A 23,247-nucleotide genomic window follows, 5' to 3' on the forward strand; every position below is an offset into this window, starting at 1 on the left:
GACACATTTGCAGCGTTCCCTACATGTGGATCTCCACAGCTCCTGCAAAGATACCATATATTTGGCTCTAAGGGAACAAAAAGTGAAATGGTTCAATAAAAATAGTTTTGGAAGCCACTGTTGCTCTTTAATGTTAGATAGACAACAATAACATCCTGAATGTTACGGGCGCCGCCATTTTGATTTGCTTGGTCCCGCCTTCAATCCTGGAGAGCAGTAGTACCGCAGATCGTCACTAGGAGGCGAGGAGCAACCAAGGAACCGAGATAGAATGATGTGTAAAGGTCGTCAGAACGAGGCTCGGCTTGGTTAACTGATTCAAGCTCGGACTGAGCTCGGCACGGATCGGTTTAACAAGGGTACTGTAAATGGGGCTATAGTTATTAGAGAACCGGGCCAGAAAAAAAACGAACCGAACCAAACCCTGGAACTGGGCTGCATTTAGTGCGGTCCGGTTGTGTCTGGCTCGGTTCAGTTCAGTTTGCGTTCCATTTACACTTGACAGTTATCTCGTTCACAGAGTTAGGTTTAATTCTTCAGGTCTATAACGTGATGCCTGTAATTGGTAAATAAAATAAAACGTGGGCTTCTTTGCTATATCAAAGTAGGCGATGCAATGTGTACAACCGTGATGTAACGCGTGTGCCCAGTGTGCACACGGGCGAATACATGAGGACACATGTGAGCCATTCAGAGTGCTAAAGCATAAATCAGTGCTGCTGACACAGGCCCGAGAGTGATGTGGAAACAAGATTGTTCACATCAGCACGCTGTAGATTATTGATGGCTTCTGACTGTCTTTGGACACTTTCCATCCATCCCATATGATGGAGGAGCAGTGGGACTGTGAATTTAGGCGTTTCAAAGATTCGACACACTATGTGCATTAAAACAGATGGCTATCCTCTCGGTTAATAGATTAATTACAGCTGTCACGGCTGGAACATATGTGGCCTCTCTGAGGAAGGTCCATCACATAACAGCACTGAGGCCCTGTGTCGTCTCTCGGCTACAGTGAATATCAGCTACTTCAAAATATATTCACGTCTGTAACTCAATCACTCTCACTGGTCAGTGGAAATAAAATCAGTCTTGAATCCTCTCAATAAAGTTAAATAACACGAAGCATGAAATGAACTGGGGCATGAATTGTTGTACCTTTCCAGGAAGTGGAGATTTATTCAATTGTTTCAAGGTCGATGCGTATTGAAGGGATCAGCAGGGAACATCTGACAGTTTACTCAAGATTTCTGATGAAAAATCCCGTCTCAAATCACATCTGACATCAATTAATGTCTACTCACTACTGATGAACTATAACCAAAGAAAATAAGAATGACATAAACTACGTGTCTACAAAAAATATTATTCAACAGGACAGTAAAAGGTGCCTTACTTGTGGTCGGAGAGGCGGCGTTTTTCATTTTCTTTGGTTTGTTTTCTCCTGACATATGGTTACATGCACACCAATGACGACCGGATCGCTTTTAGAATCTCCATTCACTGAAAAAATGAAATAAAAATTAGTGACAGATTGTCTTTGGTGCTGGGTTATTGGATGCTTGGATGCTTTTTGCTTTGGACTCAGGAAAAAAACCCTATTCAAGGATTTAACACGGATCTGAATCATGAAGCTATAATCAAGGATAGACAAACCTTTAATGCAGCTGTAGTCCAAACGGCGTGATAAACCATGGTTCTGACGCTACTGACAGAACACAAAAAAAATCTCCTTGTCAAAGCTGCTGGGAGAGGAGGCTTCATCAGCCAATCAGGAGCCCATTTGGGCGTTTCTATGGGAACCAGTTTCATTCAGATTTGATTCAATTCTAAGCCTTCCTAAGATGGAAAAGCTTAGGACGCAAAGCATTTGTTTTTTTAATAACCATTAAACCATTAAGAGTGAGCCACATCCCATTGTTGTATATAGACCAAAAAAAAAATCCATCCTAAAATTATTTTAATTTGTATGCTATTTAACTCAACCAAACATGTTAGCTGAAATATATTAATATTTCAGCTCTACAGTGATTTACAAATCCCCCCTTTTTCTTTATTTCATGTCAGGATTGCCTATTTAGGTCTTTGTTTAGCTGGTAAAAAAAAAATATTACGATAAAAACAGATCAGCATTTGTAACAGAAGAAAAAATTTAATATTTGTGATCTGGAAGTATTTTTAACAAAACAAAAACTTAGCACACCACCGGTTTAAGAGACATAACCTGTGCAGAGCAGGATCTCAGAAACAACCTCAGTCACAGTAATGCTGACATTTGCATAAACAAAGCGGTACAATAACAGTTCAAGGATCAGAAAAAAAACAACATTAATTACTTGAGGATTAACAACAAAAACCTAGGGCTGAGTTGAGCTAAACCCAGTTAGCCAGCCGAAGTGGGCTGGAGAACAAAGAGTCTCTGGAGATGAAAGGTCAAAATTTAGAGGTGTGTGTCACACTGCGCAGGGTTTTGATAGTTTGGGATGAGGCAGGTGTTTCTTTTGCTGTCACAGCCTGCAGCTTGCTTTGTCCTTTTTCTCTGATTTTGTCCCGTTATGCGTTTCTGTCCCCGACTCACTTTCAGTTTGCATCCTTTGTAAGTCCCAGCCCCCATCCCTCAGCGCCCACTGGCTGCCGGGGCTGGCCTCTCTCTCGGTCTCTGACTGCGTGTGCCACGTATGTAACCTAAACTGTGGAACAGCCAGGCAGGACTGGGCTATGAGAAAGCCTTTCCAGTAGGCCATTAAAACGAGAGGATGTTGGCCCCTAATGTGGTTAAGCCCCTTCTACATCAGCCCAAAATGTTTTCTTTAACATTTTTTTTAACCTACTTTCCATTTCTTTTCATCCAATTGCACGTTTTTTCCCCACCTAATCCTTGCTTTGATTCGCCTCTCTGCCTCCATGTCAGTGTGCTGTGTAGCTGCCTGTCTCATATAAGCACAGGCTCCTCCCTCGCCCTGACTTAATGTCATTAACAGGTGGCTGTCAAAAATAGACACACACACACGCACGCACGCACACACACACACGGACACCCACACACACACACACAAACGTCGACAGTAGGGAGGACGCAGGCATGTTTTCACCCACGCTGGCAGGACCTTCAACATGACAGCAGACCACCCTGCAGCACCTCTCCTCCCTGATTTAAAATTTGAAACATGTATGGAGCATGAACGGGGTGCCTTTCAGACGGAACATGAGCTGCGAGCAGAGTCGGTGGGCCAAAACAGCAGCGACACATCAGTAGTGCTAACCAACCAGGCTGCAGCAATGTACCTCCCTCCAATCCCTTCCACCCCCGTTCTCTACCTCTCCCATCAGCACTCTGTCCCTCTATTAGGTTTCAGGCGTCTCTTCCTCCCGAACTGAGCAACACGCACCAAACAGGTCAGATTTATTCTTCTTTTCGCTCACATGCTATAGCCTGGCGTCTCTCTGTGATGCCCACGCGTCACGCGGGTGACGGCAGAGGGAGAATTCCTCATTTTCACCATAAAAATGGCTCCTGTGTTTGCACAAGCTTATCCTCTGCACAACTTCTATTGAAGTGGATGTGCCGAGGCTGTGCTAAGACCACCCTTAAGACGTGTTGCTTTTGGAGAATTACATGCTACAAAGGAATTCATTATTTGTTGCAACATTTTCATTTAGGGGACCCGGCATGGTGTCTGATTATCTGTGGTTAAAAGGATTGCAATGTGATCAAGGTTTGTAACCCTACCACCACTAACTTAGCTGTCAGCAGCTGTGTTCAAATTATTATTTATTGCTGCCAGTGTTGAAAATGTGCTCTAATTATTTAAGATGATTCAGCCTTTAAGAGATCTCCTAAATTTGTTTACTGAAATCTAATCTAATCTAATCTAATCTAATCTAATCTAATCTAATCTCATCTAATGATACCTAAAACAACACTCTGTATGGAAGTTGAAACCAGGTGTTTACATACTAAATCAAGCAGCCAATTTAACTTTAAATCAGACTAACCCTTTCCCGTTTTAGTTTAACTTCTTCATATTGGGATGCTTACATAAACAAATATTACCATCCCTCTACACATGCTGGGAAAAGCCCAGTAGACAATGCCATGGCCGTGGAAGCTTCTGATTAATTCTCTTCGTCTGAGTTAAAAGAGGCAGACCTGTGGATGTATTTTAGGACAACATGCCAAACACGCTGCTTCCTTGTGTGACATCATGGAAAAAGTCAAAATAAAACAGTCAACATGTCAGAATGAGAAATTTCGACCTCCTCAAGCCTGGTTCATCCCTGGCTCTAATTTCCAGATATACTTGAAGAAGCCACGTTCATCAGTTCAAACAATAAGATGCAAGTATAGACACCAGGAGAATGTCCAGCTGCCTCACTGCTCAGGAAGGAGATGGGTTCTGTGTCCCAGAGATTAAGGTGTGTTGGTTTGAAATCTATGTATCAACTCCAGAGTAAAAGCAAAAAAACCTTTCTACCACAGTAGAACGGGTGCTGTACTAAAATAGGCCGCGTGGCCTCTCAGAAGGAACAGAGCACATCTTCCAACATGAAGAAGCCATTACCCTGAAAGCAAAACCGAAACTACAGTTTCTAAATACACGCAGGGACAAAGAACTTAATTTTTGAAGACGTCCTGTAGTCCGATCAGACTAAAACGGAACTGTTTTAGTCTCCATTGGGATATTTTGAGGAAAAAGGGGGAAGTATGCAAGTCTGAGATAACCATTTCAACTGTGACGTATGTGGGTGGTAGTATTATATTGGTGGTGGTGGTGGTCATCCACGGCGTCATGAGGAAAAAACATTGTTCAGGACATCGGTGGAAAGGGCTGAAAAGCTGCATGAGTGCAAGGCAACTTACAAACCTGACCCAGTTACACCGGTTCTGTCTAGAGGAATGGGTCAAAAGTCCAGCAAACTGGTGGGTAAAGCTTACTATGACTTCTATAAAGAGAGACTTTACAGATATACTGTAACTTACAACTGAAAAATGCAAGGGAATCTTTCTTCTCTGAGATCATCACCAATCATTAAACATTAATAATGCTCTTGCCTTACTTGCCACAGTCGACAGGTTAACAGATCTTCCTGTGTCTGTGGCTTCTGAACTCCACTCCACCAGGGCCTGCAATGAATTTGCTAACTTCTTTACTGAGAAAATCCTAAAGATTAGGGGATTAGTTTGTACATCCATATCAACTCCAGAACCAAAGCTGTATCCAACTGGAACTTATCTTGACAAGATGTCCCAATTCAACCAAATAAACTATAACAGCTTAGAAGAGATCATTCAGCAGCTAAGGTCCTCCTCCTGCTGCCTTGATGTTCTACCCACAGCTTTCTTTAAGAAAGTTTTACCTGTCATAGCGTCTGATTTGACTCAGATAATAAACACGTCCCTTCTGTCAGGTGTTTTTCCCCAGTCCCTAAAAAAAAGTAATTATGAAACCACTGCTGAAAAAGAACAATTTAGACAAACTTCTACTCCAGAACTACAGGCCCATCTCAAACCTCCCCTTTATTAGTAAGATTATTGAAAAAGCTGTGTTTCAACAATTAAACACCTTCTTAACAACGGCCAGCCGCTTTGACGTTTTCCAGTCAGGTTTTCGTGCTCACCACAGTACAAAGACCGCCCTTATTAAGGTTTTTAATGACATCCATATAAATACAGACTGTGGAAGAACCACCGTGCTGTTTCTATTGGACCTCAGTGCAGCATTCGATACTGTCGATCACTCCATCCTGTTAGAACGCCTGGAGAACTGGGTCGGCCTCTCTGGTACAGCTCCCAACTGGTTTAAGTCCTACTTATAGGCTAGGGATTTTTTTGTGTCAGTAGGTAACTTTACATCCCAGACCACAAAAATTACATTTGGGGTTCCCCAAGGGTCCATCCTGGGTCCCCTCCTGTTCAATATCTACATGCTCCCCCTAGCTCAGATCATAAAAAACAACAACATCAGCTACCATAACTATGCAGACGACACACAGCTCTACATCACTATGTCACCAGGTGACTATGAACCAGTTCAGGCACTGAGTAAATGTCTTGAAGAAATCAATACGTGGATGTGCCAAAATTTTCTTCAATTGTATAAAAACAAAACAGAAGTAATAATATTTGGACCAATAGAGGAGAGATCAAAAGTTAGCACACAGCTTCAGTCACTTCAGCTAGGAACCACTGATCAGGCCCGAAATCTGGGTGTAGTGATGGACTCAGACCTGAACCTCCAAAAGCATCTAAAGACAGTTACAAGGTCGGCTTTCTATCACCTGAAGAACATTTCTAGGATTAAAGGACTAATGTCTCAGCAGGATCTGGAAAAACTAATCCATGCGTTTATTTTTAGTCGAATTGATTACTGCAACGGTGTTTTCACAGGTCTGCCTAAAAAGTGGATCAGACAGCTGCAGCTGATCCAGAACGCTGCTGCCCGCGTCCTCACTAAGACTAAGAAAGTAGAGCACATCACCCCAGTTCTAAAGTCCTTACACTGGCTCCCTGTATCTCAGAGAATAGAATTTAAAATACTTCTGTTAGTCTATAAATCCCCGAATGGTTTAGCACCTAAATACATTACAGACTTGTTATCAGTGTATCAACCCTCCAGACCACTAAGGTCTTCTGGCTCCAGCCTACTCTGCATACCTAGAACCAGAACTAAACAAGGAGAAGCATCATTTAGTTCCTATGCTCCACTTATCTGTAACAAACTTCCAGAAAACTGTAAAAGTGCAGAAAGCCTGAGTTCTTTTAAATCAAGATTAAAAACACATTTGTTTAGGATAATCATATAAAGCACTTTGCATTGTCTCTGTACTGAAATGTGCTATACAAATAAATTTGCCTTGCCTTACGGACGGTAACCCAGAACATTTGACCCAGGTCAAACACAACTGAAAAACATAATTCTGTCAAATACTAGGAAAATATATGTACACTTCTGACATAAAAAAGTTATTTAACTATGGCTCAGTATCTATTATTGTGCTAATCAGTAAATAAAAAGCTTTTAGGTAACTGTTTTAAATCAGGAAACATTTAGACAGGTAAACAACTAGTTTTTGTCTTTTTAAAGGTATAGTCATGCCTTGTTTAAGCTATATGTTCAATCATACTCCGTTGACTCCTACGTCTTCTGCACTGACATAACATTGTGTGAATTTATAAGAAAGATGTTGATGTGCCAAATTATTAAACAGTTGTCCTCTTTGCCTCGAGACCATTTAAAATGAGCAAGGATAGGATGATAAAGTTTTAATTTTAACTATATAGTAAAGCACAAAAGTTCAAGCGTACTATTTTTTTTCCTTCTATTAGCAATGTTATAAATACATTGCTGCATTGTTTAAGAATTTAATGGCATTATTGTAATTCATGGTACGTTTTTCTAGATCAGTTAGAGGAAATTACATCTGGAATCACTGAAAATTGTTACTAAACATGAAATCAATTTAATTAGCAATTCTAAAAAAAATATATCTATACAGGTATAAGTATGCTTATACCTATATATATATATATATATATATATATATATATATATATATATATATATAATGCTGGAGACAGGCACCAGCACCCCCCGTGACCCCATGAGGGATAAAGCGGTTCGGAAAATGGATGGATGGATGGATATATATATATATATATATATATATATATATATATATATATATATATATATATATATATATATATATATATATATATATATATATATATATATATATATATATATATATATAGTTTGAAAGTTGAAAAAAGGTGCTTGTAAACATTTATGCTTGGACTGAAAGAAAAAATGGCTTCGGCAATGATTATAAAATTACTTAAAGAAGGTAACACAACATTTTTGTGTTTCCTGTTGGAGCAAGTACAAACAACATATTCAAGTTGTAAACAAAGAACATACAGAGTGTGGAAGACATTGGAAATTAAAAAAGAAAAAGAAAATGGACGAGACAAATCAAAGAGGAATGGGCTTAAACAGCAGTCCATGAGCCAACGGTAAGAAATCAGCCAAAGGAAATTGAATTCAGGTCTAGAAATCCAACCTAGAACCATCATTAACACCTAAGTAGAAAAACCAAGGTTCTAGTGGACAAAAGAAGAGCACTGATGGGCTGTGAAGGTCTGAAATGTTCAGCGATGAACCCAGATTGGAACCATTGTTTGACGTCTTCCCGATGAAACATACAAGGACAAGTTCCTGAGGAAAACAAAAAATGTTTTACGTGTGAGTTAAAGGAGCAGGTCAGATGGTCGTCAGGACCGCTTCTGTTGAAACTAATGTGGGCATCTTCATTTCAGACACTTTCTACAGTCCAACAGCTGGAATTAGATTGGTTGATAATCGTCATTTTTTAGTTTGAAGATGAAAATGACAAATGGTGCACATGTCAATGATCAATCCATCAAGGTTTTATCAGCTGCTATATGAGGACGTTGGACTTGATTGTATTTTTTTCTGATTAGTAAAGTTCACAGTTATAAGAGTTCAGCCTGTCATAAAGGCCAGAAGAGGATTGTCAAAGTCTTAATTGTAATATTTTTTTTATTTAGTTCCTTTGCACCAATGAAGAGCTTGATTTTGCTCTACTCTGTAGACTTAATGGCAATGCAATTAAATTTTATTATATTTTGTTTAATTTATCTAAATTATTTTTTAGTTTTTATTAACTTTTTTCATACCAAGAATTGAAGCTTGAACTTTTCCTTTAAAGCTATTTGTGACCTATTATTTCCACAGTCTCTGTAGATGTAAAAGGTTTTACAGAGTGTTTTTAGTTTTTCTCCCTCATTTGTATTATTTTGAAATACAATTTTAAAGCAATGATACGTTTTCAAAGAAAGATAAGAATCCTCAGCTTGTCTTGCTCAATTGCCTGTTTTTTCCACCTAGGAAAAGTAGATCTTTTTTTTGAATGGAAAATATCTTGTTTTATTCCCTTAAATTTGCCCAGTGGCTCAATAGATTTGCTGGTTTGTGCTCGATGACAGTTTGATCTTACCGTTTAAGGGCTTCAGAGAGTCATTTGTTTATACAATCTTTTCATTGTTGAGTAAACCGATTATGACCAATAAACCCTGTTTTCAGAAATTAGACAAAAGAGTTTGTAGGGTATCCGTTTTAGATCACAAAAGATAGTAAGTTAGTCAGTTGGTTAGGTGAGTGCTCTGCAATGCTTTGCAAAAGTGTGCACTGTGTTTTACTTTGATTTTATGTGAGTAGTGCATAATTGTGTATCTAAAAGATAAAGATGCATGGTTTCTGATTATTTTCTTAAATAAATACCTAAATAAAAGAATATGCATTTGTGTATAGCTCCCTTAACTCAGACACTCCTAAATTAAATCCCGTCTAACCCAATTCAGCTGTTCTGTGAAGGCCTCAGAGGCATGTTGGAGAACATTAGTGAACAAACAGATCAATAACGCCTAAGAAACACAACAAATAAATATCCATCCATCCATCCATCCATCCATCCATCCATCCATCCATCCATCCATCCATCCATCCATCCATCCATCCATCCATCCATCCATCGAGTGTATGTGAGAGGGAGTGATGCCTGTTTTTTTTACTGGGAAAAAGCAGGAGGACCCAGAGCGAACCCGTTGCTAAGATAAGACAAGAAAATACCAACAGTCTTTCAATCGCTGATTTGTTCATTATTACTGAGGTTAGGCCTTCATCCATTGGTGATTTGTTCAACTCTTAATATAAACCGTTGTGGCAATTTATAAATTTATATCTTTAAAATCTTAAAAGAAGAAAAAAGGACCCAACGAGGAGGTAAAAACTGGTCCAAATACTTTTCTAAAAAGTTCTGCAGTTCTGAATTCTACGACCTTTGCTATGGTTGTTAGTTATTCCTCATGCTTTTACAAGATCCCTCAGATTGTTGACGCTTGGGTTTTTAATTTTGCATGTGACAGAGAGTACTGTAATGATACTCCTAAATACTGTACACGTAGGACTTTCAGCGAGAGGGTTCACGTGTTGCGTTGACTATTTAAAACCGCTGATGGTGTCATGGCAAAGCTCCGAATTAAGTGATCCAACAACTGCAAATGAGGCCTGCTGGTGCTGGCCCCCTGCCTCCTCACTGAGACCTGTTGGACGACACAGCAGAGTTAATTACTGCAGCCCCCTCTCTGTCAGAGGGCTCAGGCTTAAATTATCACCTCTAATACACCCGTGTGCATGGCAGCGACACCCTTGTGCCCTGTTGTTTGCATTGTTAAACCCGCTCACTCATATCAAGAAACATCTTAATACTGTGCCATGTGCAAGTATTCATGCCCTCGAACTTTCCCCCTTGTGTCATGTAACAACCCCAAAATTTAATGTTTTATGCGTGACGTGGAAGGAAGACAATACATAGTTCAAAATGTGAAAAATGGGACATGCGCTGGGATTTAACCCCCTACAGAAAGCAATGCATCACTATGAAATGCATTAACGTATATTCAGTCTCCTTTATTCTGAAACCCCCAAATAACACCTGTCAGAAGTCAACTAATTAATAAATACCCCGTTTACACTACCCTTTTTCTCGAGCTGAGACCAGTTCGAGCTCGGTAACCGAGATAACTCTTGAGTGTAAACGGTAAGCAGACTGAACTGAACCGAGCTAGACATAACCGGACCGCACTAACTGCAGACCAGTTCCAGGTGTGGTCTCGGACTGTTTTTTTCTGTCCCGGTTATCTGATAACGAAGAGCGCATGAGCAGACCGCGTCATCCCCTTACAGTCAGCTGACTGTCTGCGTTTTTTCCGGGATGTCTGGCTGTACGTCCCGATTCACACTCCATTCAGACAAATTTCAGACATTCATAATAATACTAGCTTCCTTACCATGCCACACGATTTCCAGAGATGATTATGCTTAGCAGTGTGATGAACCTTAGCGTCTGTCGTTGTTTCCTGCGTCTGTAAATCCTTATTAGACGTTTGTTTGTCTTATCCACGTCCCAAAAGCCGACTCTGTCCAACCATAACATCCTGAATGTTACTGGTGCCGCCATTTTGATTTGCTCGGTCCCACATTTAATCCCAGAGAGCAGCAGTACCGCGGATTGTCACTAGGAGGCGAGGAAACCAAGGAACCGGGATAGCGTGGTGTGTTAACGGTCGTCAGATCCAAGCTCGGACTGGTCTAGGCTCGGATTGGTTTAACAAGGGTAGTGTAAATGAGTCTTCATCTGGGTTCATTTTGATCTCAGTATAGGTCCAGCTGGTCTGTGAAGGCCTCAGAGGTTTGTTTAAGAGCTGTGGAGGAAAACTAAAACACTGAAACACACCATCCTGACTGTAAAACATGCTGGGGACAGCATTACATTGCGAGGAGGCTTCTCTTCTGCAGGGATAAAGGAGCTAAATACGGGGAAATCCTGGATAAGAAAACAGCGAGAGGCTGCATTAGACTTGAAACAGGGGCAGAAGTTTCCAGCAGGACAACCCCCTTTACCGTACGGCCAGAGCTACAATGCAATGATTAAAGTATTTCTGATTCTGATTCAGATCAATGCTCATATGTTTCAATGGCCCAATTAATGTTTCAACCTCAATCTAATCTAGACTCTATGACAAGACCTGAAAACTGATGTTCACACACGGTTGCCATCAAATCGGACCCAGATTAATCTATTTTGCAAAGCCTTTAGTTGTGTGACGTGGGTACAGAAACTTACAGCTTGAATTGTGTCAAAAACAGATTCTACAAAGTCATTACCCGGGTGGTTTGAATACAAATTCTTTTTTTGGTAAAAACTTTGAAAAACCATGTTGGATTTTCTTTCTTCTTTACAGTTATTTTCTACTTTGTTTTGTAATATTTCATAAACCCATTAAAATACAGAGGAGTTTGTGCTTCTAATAGGACAAAATGTGAGAAAGCTCTTGGAATAGGGGGTCAAGGGACTGTAAACTGGTTCTGGATTTGACATCTAGAAGACATTTTGGTGTATTTGCCCGATCAAAAAAAGTTTGTGGGGTATTTGTAGCAACCCCTTTTCCCCTCAGATCAAAGCAGGTCTGTCTCTAAACTCTGCTGGGGAAACAAAAGATAGGTGGTCCCAGTCATCGCTCACCTTGACACTTCACAAACCGTTCCTGCAAGCTCATCCACACAAATTGTTTCTTCATCTGAAGCAGAATCTGCCTCTGCGAGGAATGCCGTCTGGTTATTCTGTTGTTGGCTGAGAGCATGTCATATGGCATTTAGGGAGGCAATTTTGTAGAGGCTGATAAAGCTGGTGGAAATTAAATATTATGGTGGCGATGAACGGATTTTGTTCTGGTGATGCATAAGCTGGCTGCTCTTTCATCTCTGTGTTTTATCTCTGTGTTTCAGAAGATTGGACAAAAAAAAACCAGCCTGGCTGTCCTGGTCCTCTCTGACGTCTCATCCCATCATATTATTCTCTTACTGCAGCCGCCCCCAACATCACTGCAGATCTATTCATAGCTCTTAGTGTCTAATTTCAGCATCCATCCCACTTTTTTTTTTTTTTACTAAATTTCTTACAGTTTTTTGCTCAATTCACTCATCCAGAAAAGCACAGCTGTGTCTCACAGTCACTACAGCGCCACAGCCATCCGTCTCGCGCACGCTTCATACCGAATCCCTGATTTGTTCTTCTCGTCTTTCCCTTCTGATCTTTGCTGATTCTCGCCTCTGACCAGTATGTGGTCCAACTTCTTTGTGCAGCAGGAAGAGGAGGGCCGCATGGGGGTGGCAGGGGGCGGTCAGGGCGGGGGTGTGGCCGGAATGAAGGGTTTTAGGGGACAAAGGAGGACCAACAAGATGAGCGACAGCCAGGAGGGCAAGATCAAGCTGGTCTTCTTCGTGGCAATCATCGGGGGGACCCTGACGGTGTTGGGTGTGGGCACAGAGTTCTGGGTGGAGCTGGCCCAACCAAAGAATTTCAGTGGCAACCAGACCTGCCAGATGGCCCACTACGGCCTATGGAAAGGCTGCGTCCGCACCCTGTGGGTGTCCGACATAGACCCGGAAAGGACGAGCTGCGGCCCTGTTGAACTACCTGGAGGTGAGATCAGTGGCTGCTGAGTCTGTGTTCTTCTGTCTGTACTGAATGGGTCTGACTCTGTGTGGATTTATATGCTATCTATGCATGCCACAGCATGTAACCCAAGTCTGAAAGTGGGAATCAAAATGTGATTTAAGGGGATGATGAATGACAGATGTTATTGCCAACACTTATATACATTTTTCTTAGACTCGTAGACAAATCTTTTAAAAATGTATATTCATCCAGAAATAGACTTCCCAAATGAATCTTATTATGATTTTGTCTTTTTGCTGTAGATTTATGCCTTCCCTCCTTCCATTGTAAAAGGCATGTATGTAAAGCGGCGAACAAAATATATCTAGGTCATCATATAGATAATATGCATCTTGAATGAGTAAAGACATGCACACTCATCCAGTAAAATTGCATAACGGTTGTAACACTATTTTTTTTAATCTAATTATAACACTAAAAGGGAGACTATAACAACTTGTTTTCTAAGCATGGAACCATTATCATTAAGCCTTTAACTTAATTTCAGGGATCTTGATGCATTTGTATGTTAGACCAACACAGGGAGTGTCTAATTGTGAAGTGGAAGGAAGATTATAAGTGTCTTTCAATATTTTATTTAAATAGAAAATCTGAAAAATGTACATTTTAACACCCTTAGATAAAACCCAGTGCAAAATAAGGTCTTCAGAACACCCTCAATAATTAAATTAAATTTGTCTGTGTTTAATTTAATCTCTTTCAAAGTGGATATGCACTGTTAAAGCGTCCAAGGATTGTTAGAGAACATTAATGGACAAAGAGCAGACCAACAATAGAAAGGTCAGGGAAGAAGGTGCAAAACAATTTCACTGGCTTTGAAGAGCACTGTTCAATCCATTAATCAAAAATGAAAAGAGCATGAAAAATCCCTCTAAACTCACAGGGTGGACAAGGAGCGCATTAATAGGAGAAGCAGCCAATATTGAGCTGAAGAGATGGAGAGCATTTTTACATATTTTTCACATTTCTTAAAGTAATACTGCAGCCCAACCTGGATACACCATCTCCACAGTGACACATGGTGATGGCAGGATCATGCTATGGGATGCTCCTATTCAGCAGCAACAGGGAAGGAGCGGGTAAGATTTGACAGCAAGGTGGATGAAGCTAAACACGGAGCCATCCTGGAAGAAAATCTGTTGGTTGCTGAGATAGACTTGTGGCTGAGTGGAGGTTCACATTTCAGGAGGACAATGATCCCAAACCTACAGTCACGTGATCTATGTTTAGAGCACGTGTTAGAATGGCCAAGTCAAAGTAAAATTTATCGAGGATTTAAAAAGTCTTACAAATTGACGTTCACAGATGCTCTCTGTCCAATCTGACTGAAATTTGGTTCTTTTGCAAAGCAGGAACATCTAGCTCTCTGTATATGTTCAAAACTGGCACAGAGTACCTACAAGGTATTGAATTATGGGAAGGGGGATTTCTATTTGCAATAGTTTTTAACAATTATGTTTTTAACAGCAAGGTATATTGGAGTATGCGGCCTTCCAGGTATGAGTATATTTGCAAGTCACTGTATATAACTTGTCACGTCCTGTTGTACATTAGGTGATAAAGACCACAGGTTTCCTGTTTTGACAGACACCCGTGTTTACTGTAGTGACGGGTCCTTTCTAATAGCGCTTTATACAACTTGACCGTGGCTGGGTTCTCCGGAGATTATCTGCACGATAACCTATTTCTGTCTGAAAGGTTAGTTCAGAGATGGAGAGCATTCACTGAAAGACCTCCTGGATTCGATGACACGTCGTGGGAATTTCTCAAGATGAAAATGAGAAGTACCCTCAGAAAGATCAAAAATTAAGTTGGCTGATGCTTGTCAGCCTGCATAGGAGAGTGTACTCCAGGGTGCTGGAGAGAAGGCCTCAACCGATTGTTTATCCTCGGGTTCAGGAAGAACAGCGATGCCTTCATCCTGGCTGTGGAAGAGTGGACGAGGTCTTTACCTTCACAGATCTGTTTCAGGTAGTCAAGGCAGCGTGATTGTCCAATCCACATGTATTCTGTGGACTTGGAGAAGGCTTATAACTATGTCCCTTGAAGTATTTTGTGGTAGGTGTGCATGGGATGCTTTCTACAGGCTGTCCAGTCTTTGTAGCAAAGCAACAAAGCAAGAGCTGCATCTGCATTCTTGGCACTCGGTCAAACCTGTTGCCAATGTGGGTTGAACTCTGTCAGGGATGCTCCTTGTCAAAATATTACAGATCATCAAATTAATCTTGATATCAAATAAATATAACACAACAAATTGTGAAACGCAGTTTTCAATTAATGATTTAATTTATTAAGTCAAAAAGCTATTCAAACCAACCTGGCTCTATGTGGAAAAACTGGGAAACATTCAGGTAATATTTTTTGGTTTGGTTTTGGTTGTGGTCAAAAGCATTCAAAGAGCACATCAGTAACTCATCCAAGAAGTCACAAACCCCCCCCCAGAAAAACATCAAAGCACTGCTGGCCTCACTGGCCTCAGTTAAAGTCAGTATTGATGATTCAACGATAAGAAGATGAACTGGCATCCATTGTCAAGGGTTGTGTTGTGGTTGTTGAGTCGAAGTGTAGACAGGAGACTGGAAGCCGCGTACTGAGTGAATAATGGTTTATTGAAATAAATGATAAGGCTTACAGGTAGCAAGGTTGACAGGAACCAGGAACACGGCTAGAACAAGACCAGAACGAGGTAGGATGACGGAGGACCTGTCAGGTCCTACGTCAAACAGTTCAGTTCTGAACTTAAAGGGGAGGAGACAAAAGGAACTGCAGGTGGGACAGATGAACACTGGTGAAATGAGTAAAGGCAATTAGGCTGCAAGAGAAGGAGGACAATCAACTGAATGCACAAGGATAAAATAATCTAACAGGGACATGGGAAGGGCCAGACATGAGGGGAAAACTAAACTAAGAAACAGCAGGCAGAAGATAGAGATCAAACAGAACTACTGAAATAATAAAGAACAGACACTAACTAAAACAGGAAGTGAATCTAACAGTTACAATAATGCACATAAATACTGCACAGAAAACTAAACTAATGACCGAAACCAGGGTCTGAGGAGGAACAATACTAAAAAAAAAATGCAAAACACAAACAAACTGCAGGATCCCCTGGGAGCTACAATAAGTAATCAAACCCCTGAGGATCCTTACATGCATGGGAGAAACCCAAGGCGAAAACCTCGCCTGACCAAAAAGAAAACAAAGGCTCATCATACATTTCCCAAAAACATTTTGATTCCCAAAACTTGAGAGGAAACGTTCCGTGGACAATTGAGACAAAAGATGCTGTTATATTTTGGCTAAAACTAACACTGCCTTGTATAAACAAAAATACAGTCAAACCTGAGGTTGGTAGTGTAAAGGCTTCTCTGTATGCTTTGCTGCTTCAGGACCTAGAATGACTATAGTTGATGCAATGATAAATTCTGCTCTCTACCAGAACATCCTGAGGGAGAAAGTCCAGTGTCCTACTGCCAGTGAAAGACCTTAAGATCAAGCACACTTGGGTTATGTAGCAGGAAATTGATCTGAAGGAAGTCCACCTCGAAATCTGTCAATAAAGGTTTTTAAGTGGCCTAGTTAAATTCTGGACTAAAACCCAATTAAAGGTATACTATGCAACCGGGGTTGATTTTCCAGCGAGGCTCCCCCCAGAGGGCGAAAGTAAAAGTACACTGTCGTAAAGATGCTCAGCTGTTCTCCTGGTTTCTCCGTCAAGCCAGGCACGGTTGTTTTGAGCTTAGCAGACAGGCGAACGCAACGAAAAGTGGAAAAAATGGCAGTACAAACAATGACTAACACAGTGAAAGTATGAACATGCACAGAGAGAGAGAGAAACCGTTCCAATGCAATGTTTCTCCTAGGAATTTGCTTACCGGATGAGCGGAGCGGGGGGGGGGAGACAAGCTTTACACGCATATGGAGTTAGGTTTTTTTTTTTTTTTTTTGGAATGTCGGCGAAGGCCTTAGCGTGAGGGAAACCCTACAATGTTACTTACAATCGCATCAGCAGAAACGCGAGGTCCGCGTCAGCCTTGCAGCCTTCTTTTTCTTTTAGTTCTCGCCATTCTGAAAAAACTTGCCCGATGTTCACCCGTGTAGGACTCTTCTCTCTGTCCAGAGCCTTTTCCTCTTTCTTGCCTGCTCCGACATGGGCTTTTGCTGTTTTCTCGCTGGTTCGCCATGATAACTGCACAAATCTAGCAACGAGCATGCCTTTCACTGCGGGCGTGTAGCAGTTCTTGCTGTAAAGCAAGACTGACTCTCGCGATGCACCAGACTTCTGAGCCTGTCAGTGCGGGCCGAGGGCTCTTCCAATTGCAAGTGCGGTATTTCCCCCACAGACCACCAGGGCGGCCGAGAAAACCTTTGTTTGACCTGAAATGACTCATTTAATCATCCAAAACGGTATGGAACACATTAATTAACTTAAAAATGTTGCATAGTATGCCTTTAAGATTCTTATTTCTCGGAAGAAATCTCATTGGCAATTATCTCAAATAGTAGGGTGCAACTACTTTTTGACCAAGGGCTACACTGATTTGGACCTTCTTCTCTTATTATGTTCTGGACCAACGGCTGTTTATGGCCAGCAGATCCGACTCCACGATGGTTTGTCGGCGTGTGCGAGCAGCCAACATGCTCTTAACAATCTGAGTCGCACGTCCTTCCACAGTTGGCCCACGCAGCCTGTCACAGATGCTTGTGAAGCTCATCACATTTGTAGAAAAACAAGTATTTTCACCATCCCCTGGCTTTTCCCTCTCATATCAGTGTTTGCACGCCTCTGGCTGCCGTCCCCGGCCTGCTGATGTTGCGTCTGTCATCTTAAGACCAGCGATCCATCTTTGTTACCCGCTGGACCGGGGAAAGTGACGACTCAATAATTACAGTCTCAGCAGGGGTTGCAAGAGGGGGAAAAAAAAAATAAAAAATCCAAACAAGCTGACTGTGGAAGCGTAATGTGTTACAGAATCAGCGGCCTGATAAATGCCGGATCAATTTGAGAGCTGGCTCGTGGGCTAAAGCCGCGTTTCTGTGCAGAAGAATTGTATGTAACCACATTATTTTTTTTCCAGTGGTTTAAAAATCATCACTATGCGTCTGTGAAGCCAAGCGGAATCTGACTACTTCACAGTTTTTGTCTAAATATAGAGGGGGGGGGGGGGGGCAAGGAAGAGGGACAGACAGATAGAGAGGGAGAATGTGTGTCTAATGCAGTATTAACCAACCCCTCTGTGTTTCCTCTCCCTCCTGACTTCTCCTCCTCCCTTCACCTCCTTCTCCATCTGTGGCTCTCCTCTATCCTTGCCTTCACCCTCTACCTCTCCATCTGCCTGAAACATGCTCCTCCATATTTGTTTATATCATATCCTTTGAACCCTTCGTCTTGCCACCCCCCCACCCCCCTCCCTCCCTCTGCAGCCACATCTCCCCATCATAATATGCAGCATTCTCTATGTCTTCCTTCCTTTCTCCCCTCTGCCATTCATCCTTAGCGTTTTGCCGTCTCTCACTGTCTCTGGCTGCACCATATGTGCAGTGCTATGAAATGTGTGCGTGTGTGTGTGTTTGCGTAGAGATGTGTGTCTCTGCGTTTTCAAGCTCGACTCTTGGATATAAATAGGAATGATGCCTGGAAGGACAAAGTGCATGGATGCGTATAGTAGGCACATCAGAGGAGACCAGCAGCCATCCATAGGAGTGTGTGTGTGTGTGTGTCTTTGTCTTATCTTCTCTTTGTAACCCACAGAATCCAACTGCACCTACTTCAAGTTCTTCACCTCTGGGGAGAACGCAGTCATATTCCAGAAGACGACTAACAGGAGTGAGATATGTTCTCATTACCCCTTCGGTTTCTGACGTACACACACCAGTTGCACCCACTGTCCAATAAAGATGCCCACTGTGGCGCGCACAGGACCGTACCAGCGATGTTTGTCTTAGCCCATTAATTTCCACTGCCGCCCATTTTTCAAAGTAAGCTAAACGCTATCGGGGTGATTAATGTGTTTGCCGTGCTGCCCAGGGAGCCACTTATTTCAGTGCAGTTTTCAGATTAGTTGGCTGAAACTTAAACCTTGCCTCAGACCGAGCACTGGTCATCTTAATCAATGGTTAAAGTTGTGTTTTTGAAGGTGCAGACAAGCCTTGTAGTATATTGTATTGCTTGCATGAACTGTGTAAAGTGAGGCAACGTTTTTCACTGTTTGACAATAAATTAGACTAAATCTCCCCTACTTTAGGTCTTTTAGATTTGCCGAAATAATTTTTTAGAGAGTCTATGTTTTCTTATAAGTCAGAAGCTTATATACATACAGAGCACTGTGCCCAGATGATAATGTCACGATTTCCTAAAAATACTGAAACTAATTTACAACACTTTAAGTTAAGTTAAGTCGGACTCTAAATCATGGGAGAATCAAAAGAAATCAACCAAGATATGAGGAAGAGATACTAGGGACCTTCACAAGTCTGGTTTGTCCTTGGATACAATTTCCAGATGCCTGACAGTGTTGAAACAATTATATGCAAGTATAAACAGCATAGGAATGTCCAGCTGTCTCACTGTGCAGGAGGGAAGCAGGTTCTGTGTCCCAGAAATAAAGACATTTTGCTTTGAAATATATGAATCACACTCAGAACAAAGGGGAAAAACCTTATGACGATATTGGCTAAAGCGGGTAAGAGAGTGTCACTATCCATGAAATGACTGGAGTACTAAAATTTGCTAAAAGAGCCAGATTGCAATTTGCAAATACATTCAGGGAGAAAGATCTTAGTTTTAGAGACTGTTGTCTGATGCAACTCAAATCAAAGTGTTTAGTCATTCAAAATAACTCAAAGGCAGATCTTTATTATGTTGGTAGTTAGATTGAATGCTATGCTACATATCTTTGAGATATAATGCTGCTGTGTTTCCCCTACCTATTCCTAGAACAAATAGAAAAACAATTAGCTTTTATCTGGTAAGATAATAGAGAATTGTACAAGTAAGTCTTAACATCCCCATTATTCATACCATTTTCGGCTCAGCTGGAATACAGCTTTAAATTAAGAGATGTATTAAGTATTATTAAGAGATGTATTAAGTATTATTTAAGATGTTTCACTACAACCTCATAGGGGACAACAGTTTGTACACTGTCCTCTCATGATCGAAGAAGAAAAAGAAAAAAAGTACCTTTTCTTCAGGAAATCAATGCAGTTTGTGTGCTGTTGTTCTTCCCGAGAGATAAACTATTGAATCCAATTATTTGAATCTGTGTTGTTTAGTTAATGGACATTTTCTTTTGATTCAGTCCTGCCATGAGGAGCCGTTAGCTTGACTTCCTCTGAGATATTCCCCTGTCCAAAGTTTACTGTAGGATAGATACTGACTGCTCACAACTACACCACTCGACCCCATTTCAAAGAAAGCAGTCTCTTCATAGATGTATAGTAAGTTTACATTAAAGTATTACGTAGACACATTCAACTAATGGTATTATCATGGTCATGATAATGGTAAGCCAACCTGATGTTACAGAAATGAATTAAATATGTGGAATTTGCTCCTTTTTTTTAAAATAACATCCTAAAAACATGCCAGTGGAAAGTCAAACAGAACGCATGACGGACACACATATTCCCAGTGAAAGACGAAACAATTTCAAGCCCTTTCAAATAAGGTTTAATAAAAGCAAAGAAGGATGTGTTTGCCAAACTGGCAGCTGATCGTAAAGGAGCTCAAAAGCTAAACGTGCCGCCTCTCTTTTCTATTCCTCTGCCATCCGTATGCACAACATAAAACGAGAGGAGGCTTCTCATGGGATCTCTCTGACACGGCAAAACTTGGCTAAACATACAAAGAATAACTGAAAATTTGTTAGAATTTTTAGGCAGTGTGATGTTGGGAGGCTGACGAAAGAGACACAGTTTAGTCATCTGGCCACAGCTTTTAGGATCTGCCTTGAACAAGGGATTGATGTGAACTCCTGGGTGTGCTGAAAGCAGAAGTATGAGTTTAAGTCATGAAGGTATACTCAGTAATAAGCCAATATGCAAGAAAGGAGGACCTGTCTAAATCCACAAAGCCAACGTGACTTGAAATTGGAGCATTGAGATTAAGAATACGCATGCGTTTAAAATAGTGATGGTTCGTTATAATGTGCAATCTCTGCAGAATCATGCTTTCAACTGATATTCACTTAAATAGTTTTAAAAGACATTTACCAATGCTAATTCTCTCCAGTCCTTTTGCGATCAGCATCCTGACTTTTCTGTCTGACTCCCTGTACAGATTTGAATTTAGCTGCAGCAATCTTGGCGCTTTTGAGCCTGACCATGATGGTGATGGGCTCTATCTGTATCGCCATGTCGCTCAACAAAGGAGTTCCCTTCTTTCTCAAACCAGCATCCTTCTGTTTCGTCCTATCAGGTAAAATCCAACATTCTTCTGAAGGAATATATATGGGAATCCAGCCTTTATGTGCATCTTCTTATCTGTACACATAGTCTCTGCGGTTACACTTTATTTGAATGGGTGTACATAAGACTGACATTACACTGTCATAAACATGACATAACACCTGTTATGAACATAAATTACTCTTTATGAATGTTTAGGACTGTTGTCATTAATATGACGGGCTTTGGAGCACTTTCAGACCCTCATTGCATCTCTTTTTACATTTTTACTGCTTCCTACTTTTATAAGCCTAAATAATATCTGATATAAAAAGTAACTCTTTGAAGTCTCATAATTAAGTAAATATTGTCAACCTTTTCTTAATTTAATCTTGGTATAAATACAACAGAGGAAATCAGTGAACAGACCAAAATCTAATTTTGAATCTGTGGCAACACTTGAAAGCTGATGTTTACAAATTGTATTTTGAGGTATCAAAGTAGAAGTAGATTACACATGAAGTCCATATTTTTTCAGATTTAAAAAAAAATCTGTTCTTCCTTTCGCTTCAATATTATGCACTATTTTGTGTCAGTTTGTCACATAAAAGCACAAACGATGCAATAAAGTCTGGTTTAGTAACTTTGATAGTAAAAGTGGTATAAACACTTTTGCAGGGCACTGAAGATTTTAGTTGATTTCAGGTTTCAACCTTAACTCAAACTCGTTCTGTTGCTTTTTCCAGGTGTTCTGGTTCTCCTGTCGGTGTTGATTTTCCACCAATCTGTGCTGGCTTTGCTGTCCAGTGACCACTCCGTACCTCTTCACCACGAGTTGTCTTGGTCTGTAGCCTGTGTCGGCTCAGCAGGAGCCATCCTCATTTTCGGAGGTGTGCTGTTCATAATCCTTGCTCTTCCCTTTAGTCCCTGGCAAAAATGCTTTCCACACAAGGATAGCACCACCTAGCCCTTAAAATAGAAATTATGCAAACAGTATCCTTAATATTCTTTGAGGAAGTAAACACCAAATTCCAACAGCTGTGACTTAAAGCTTGCTCTTGGTATGTAATTTGTCATAAAAGACACACTAGGTCTTAACTGAATTTGAAAGAGGATATAACAGCACATAAAACCGGGACGGCCGTTAGAGTTAGATTTCGCAGTAATCTTTGTTTTGTCAGTAATGTATGGTGATATAGATGGAACAACTCTTTTAGTATTAAAGCCGAATCACATATAAACTGATAGGCCTCTGCATGCCAAAAGCTGTAAAACTGCAAATAAATATTTTATTTTTACTAATATGCTTTTCTGTTTACTTTATTTTAAAGTTTTTTATTTTTATTTTTGTATTTCCCACCTCTGTTATGGATAAAAACACTTAACTACAAGTATACATATCCAAATGATAACATTATGAAAATATGTACACAACAATTATGAGATTTTCAAGACGTCACCCAGAGGACTTACATGTTTAAAATGCTGAAATCAGTCAGCATCTTTCACTGGCTTTTGTGCAGACTTTACCCTGAGAGCCACCTGGTTTGATAAAAACAAAGTTGTTGAAGAAAACTTGACATAGCATAAAATGTTATTTCTATTAAGGAATACATTAGGAACCCCCATTTTTATTCCTACTTAAAACAGCTTGAATTACCCATAATTGTGTTGAACATTGTTGCTCTGCTTTTTAAAGGAGGCTTGCCCTTTTTAAACCTCAGATATTTAGTTTGGTGTGCTCCTTACTAA

The 23,247-nt window shown here is 40.7% G+C and overlaps 1 protein-coding gene across 2 annotated transcripts; it reads left to right on the plus strand.

Annotated features, from left to right (window-relative positions):
- Positions 1-3,070: 3,070 nt before the first annotated feature.
- Positions 3,071-22,797, plus strand: cacng6b (calcium channel, voltage-dependent, gamma subunit 6b). Of its 2 annotated transcripts, none has more exons than XM_012875150.3 (5): positions 3,071-3,396; positions 12,372-13,068; positions 18,860-18,934; positions 21,389-21,526; positions 22,242-22,797. In XM_012875150.3, exons 2-5 carry the CDS (start codon positions 12,705-12,707, stop codon positions 22,460-22,462), a joined length of 798 nt encoding a protein of 265 aa, XP_012730604.2. In that variant the 5' UTR covers positions 3,071-3,396; positions 12,372-12,704; the 3' UTR covers positions 22,463-22,797. The 2 variants fall into 2 exon arrangements, with proteins under 2 accessions (XP_012730604.2, XP_012730603.2); XM_012875149.3 differs by having other exon boundaries at positions 12,375-13,068.
- Positions 22,798-23,247: the final 450 nt, after the last annotated feature.

The sequence above is a fragment of the Fundulus heteroclitus genome, chromosome 3 (assembly GCF_011125445.2).
Source record: "Fundulus heteroclitus isolate FHET01 chromosome 3, MU-UCD_Fhet_4.1, whole genome shotgun sequence".
NCBI classification, from domain to species: Eukaryota; Metazoa; Chordata; class Actinopteri; order Cyprinodontiformes; family Fundulidae; genus Fundulus; species Fundulus heteroclitus.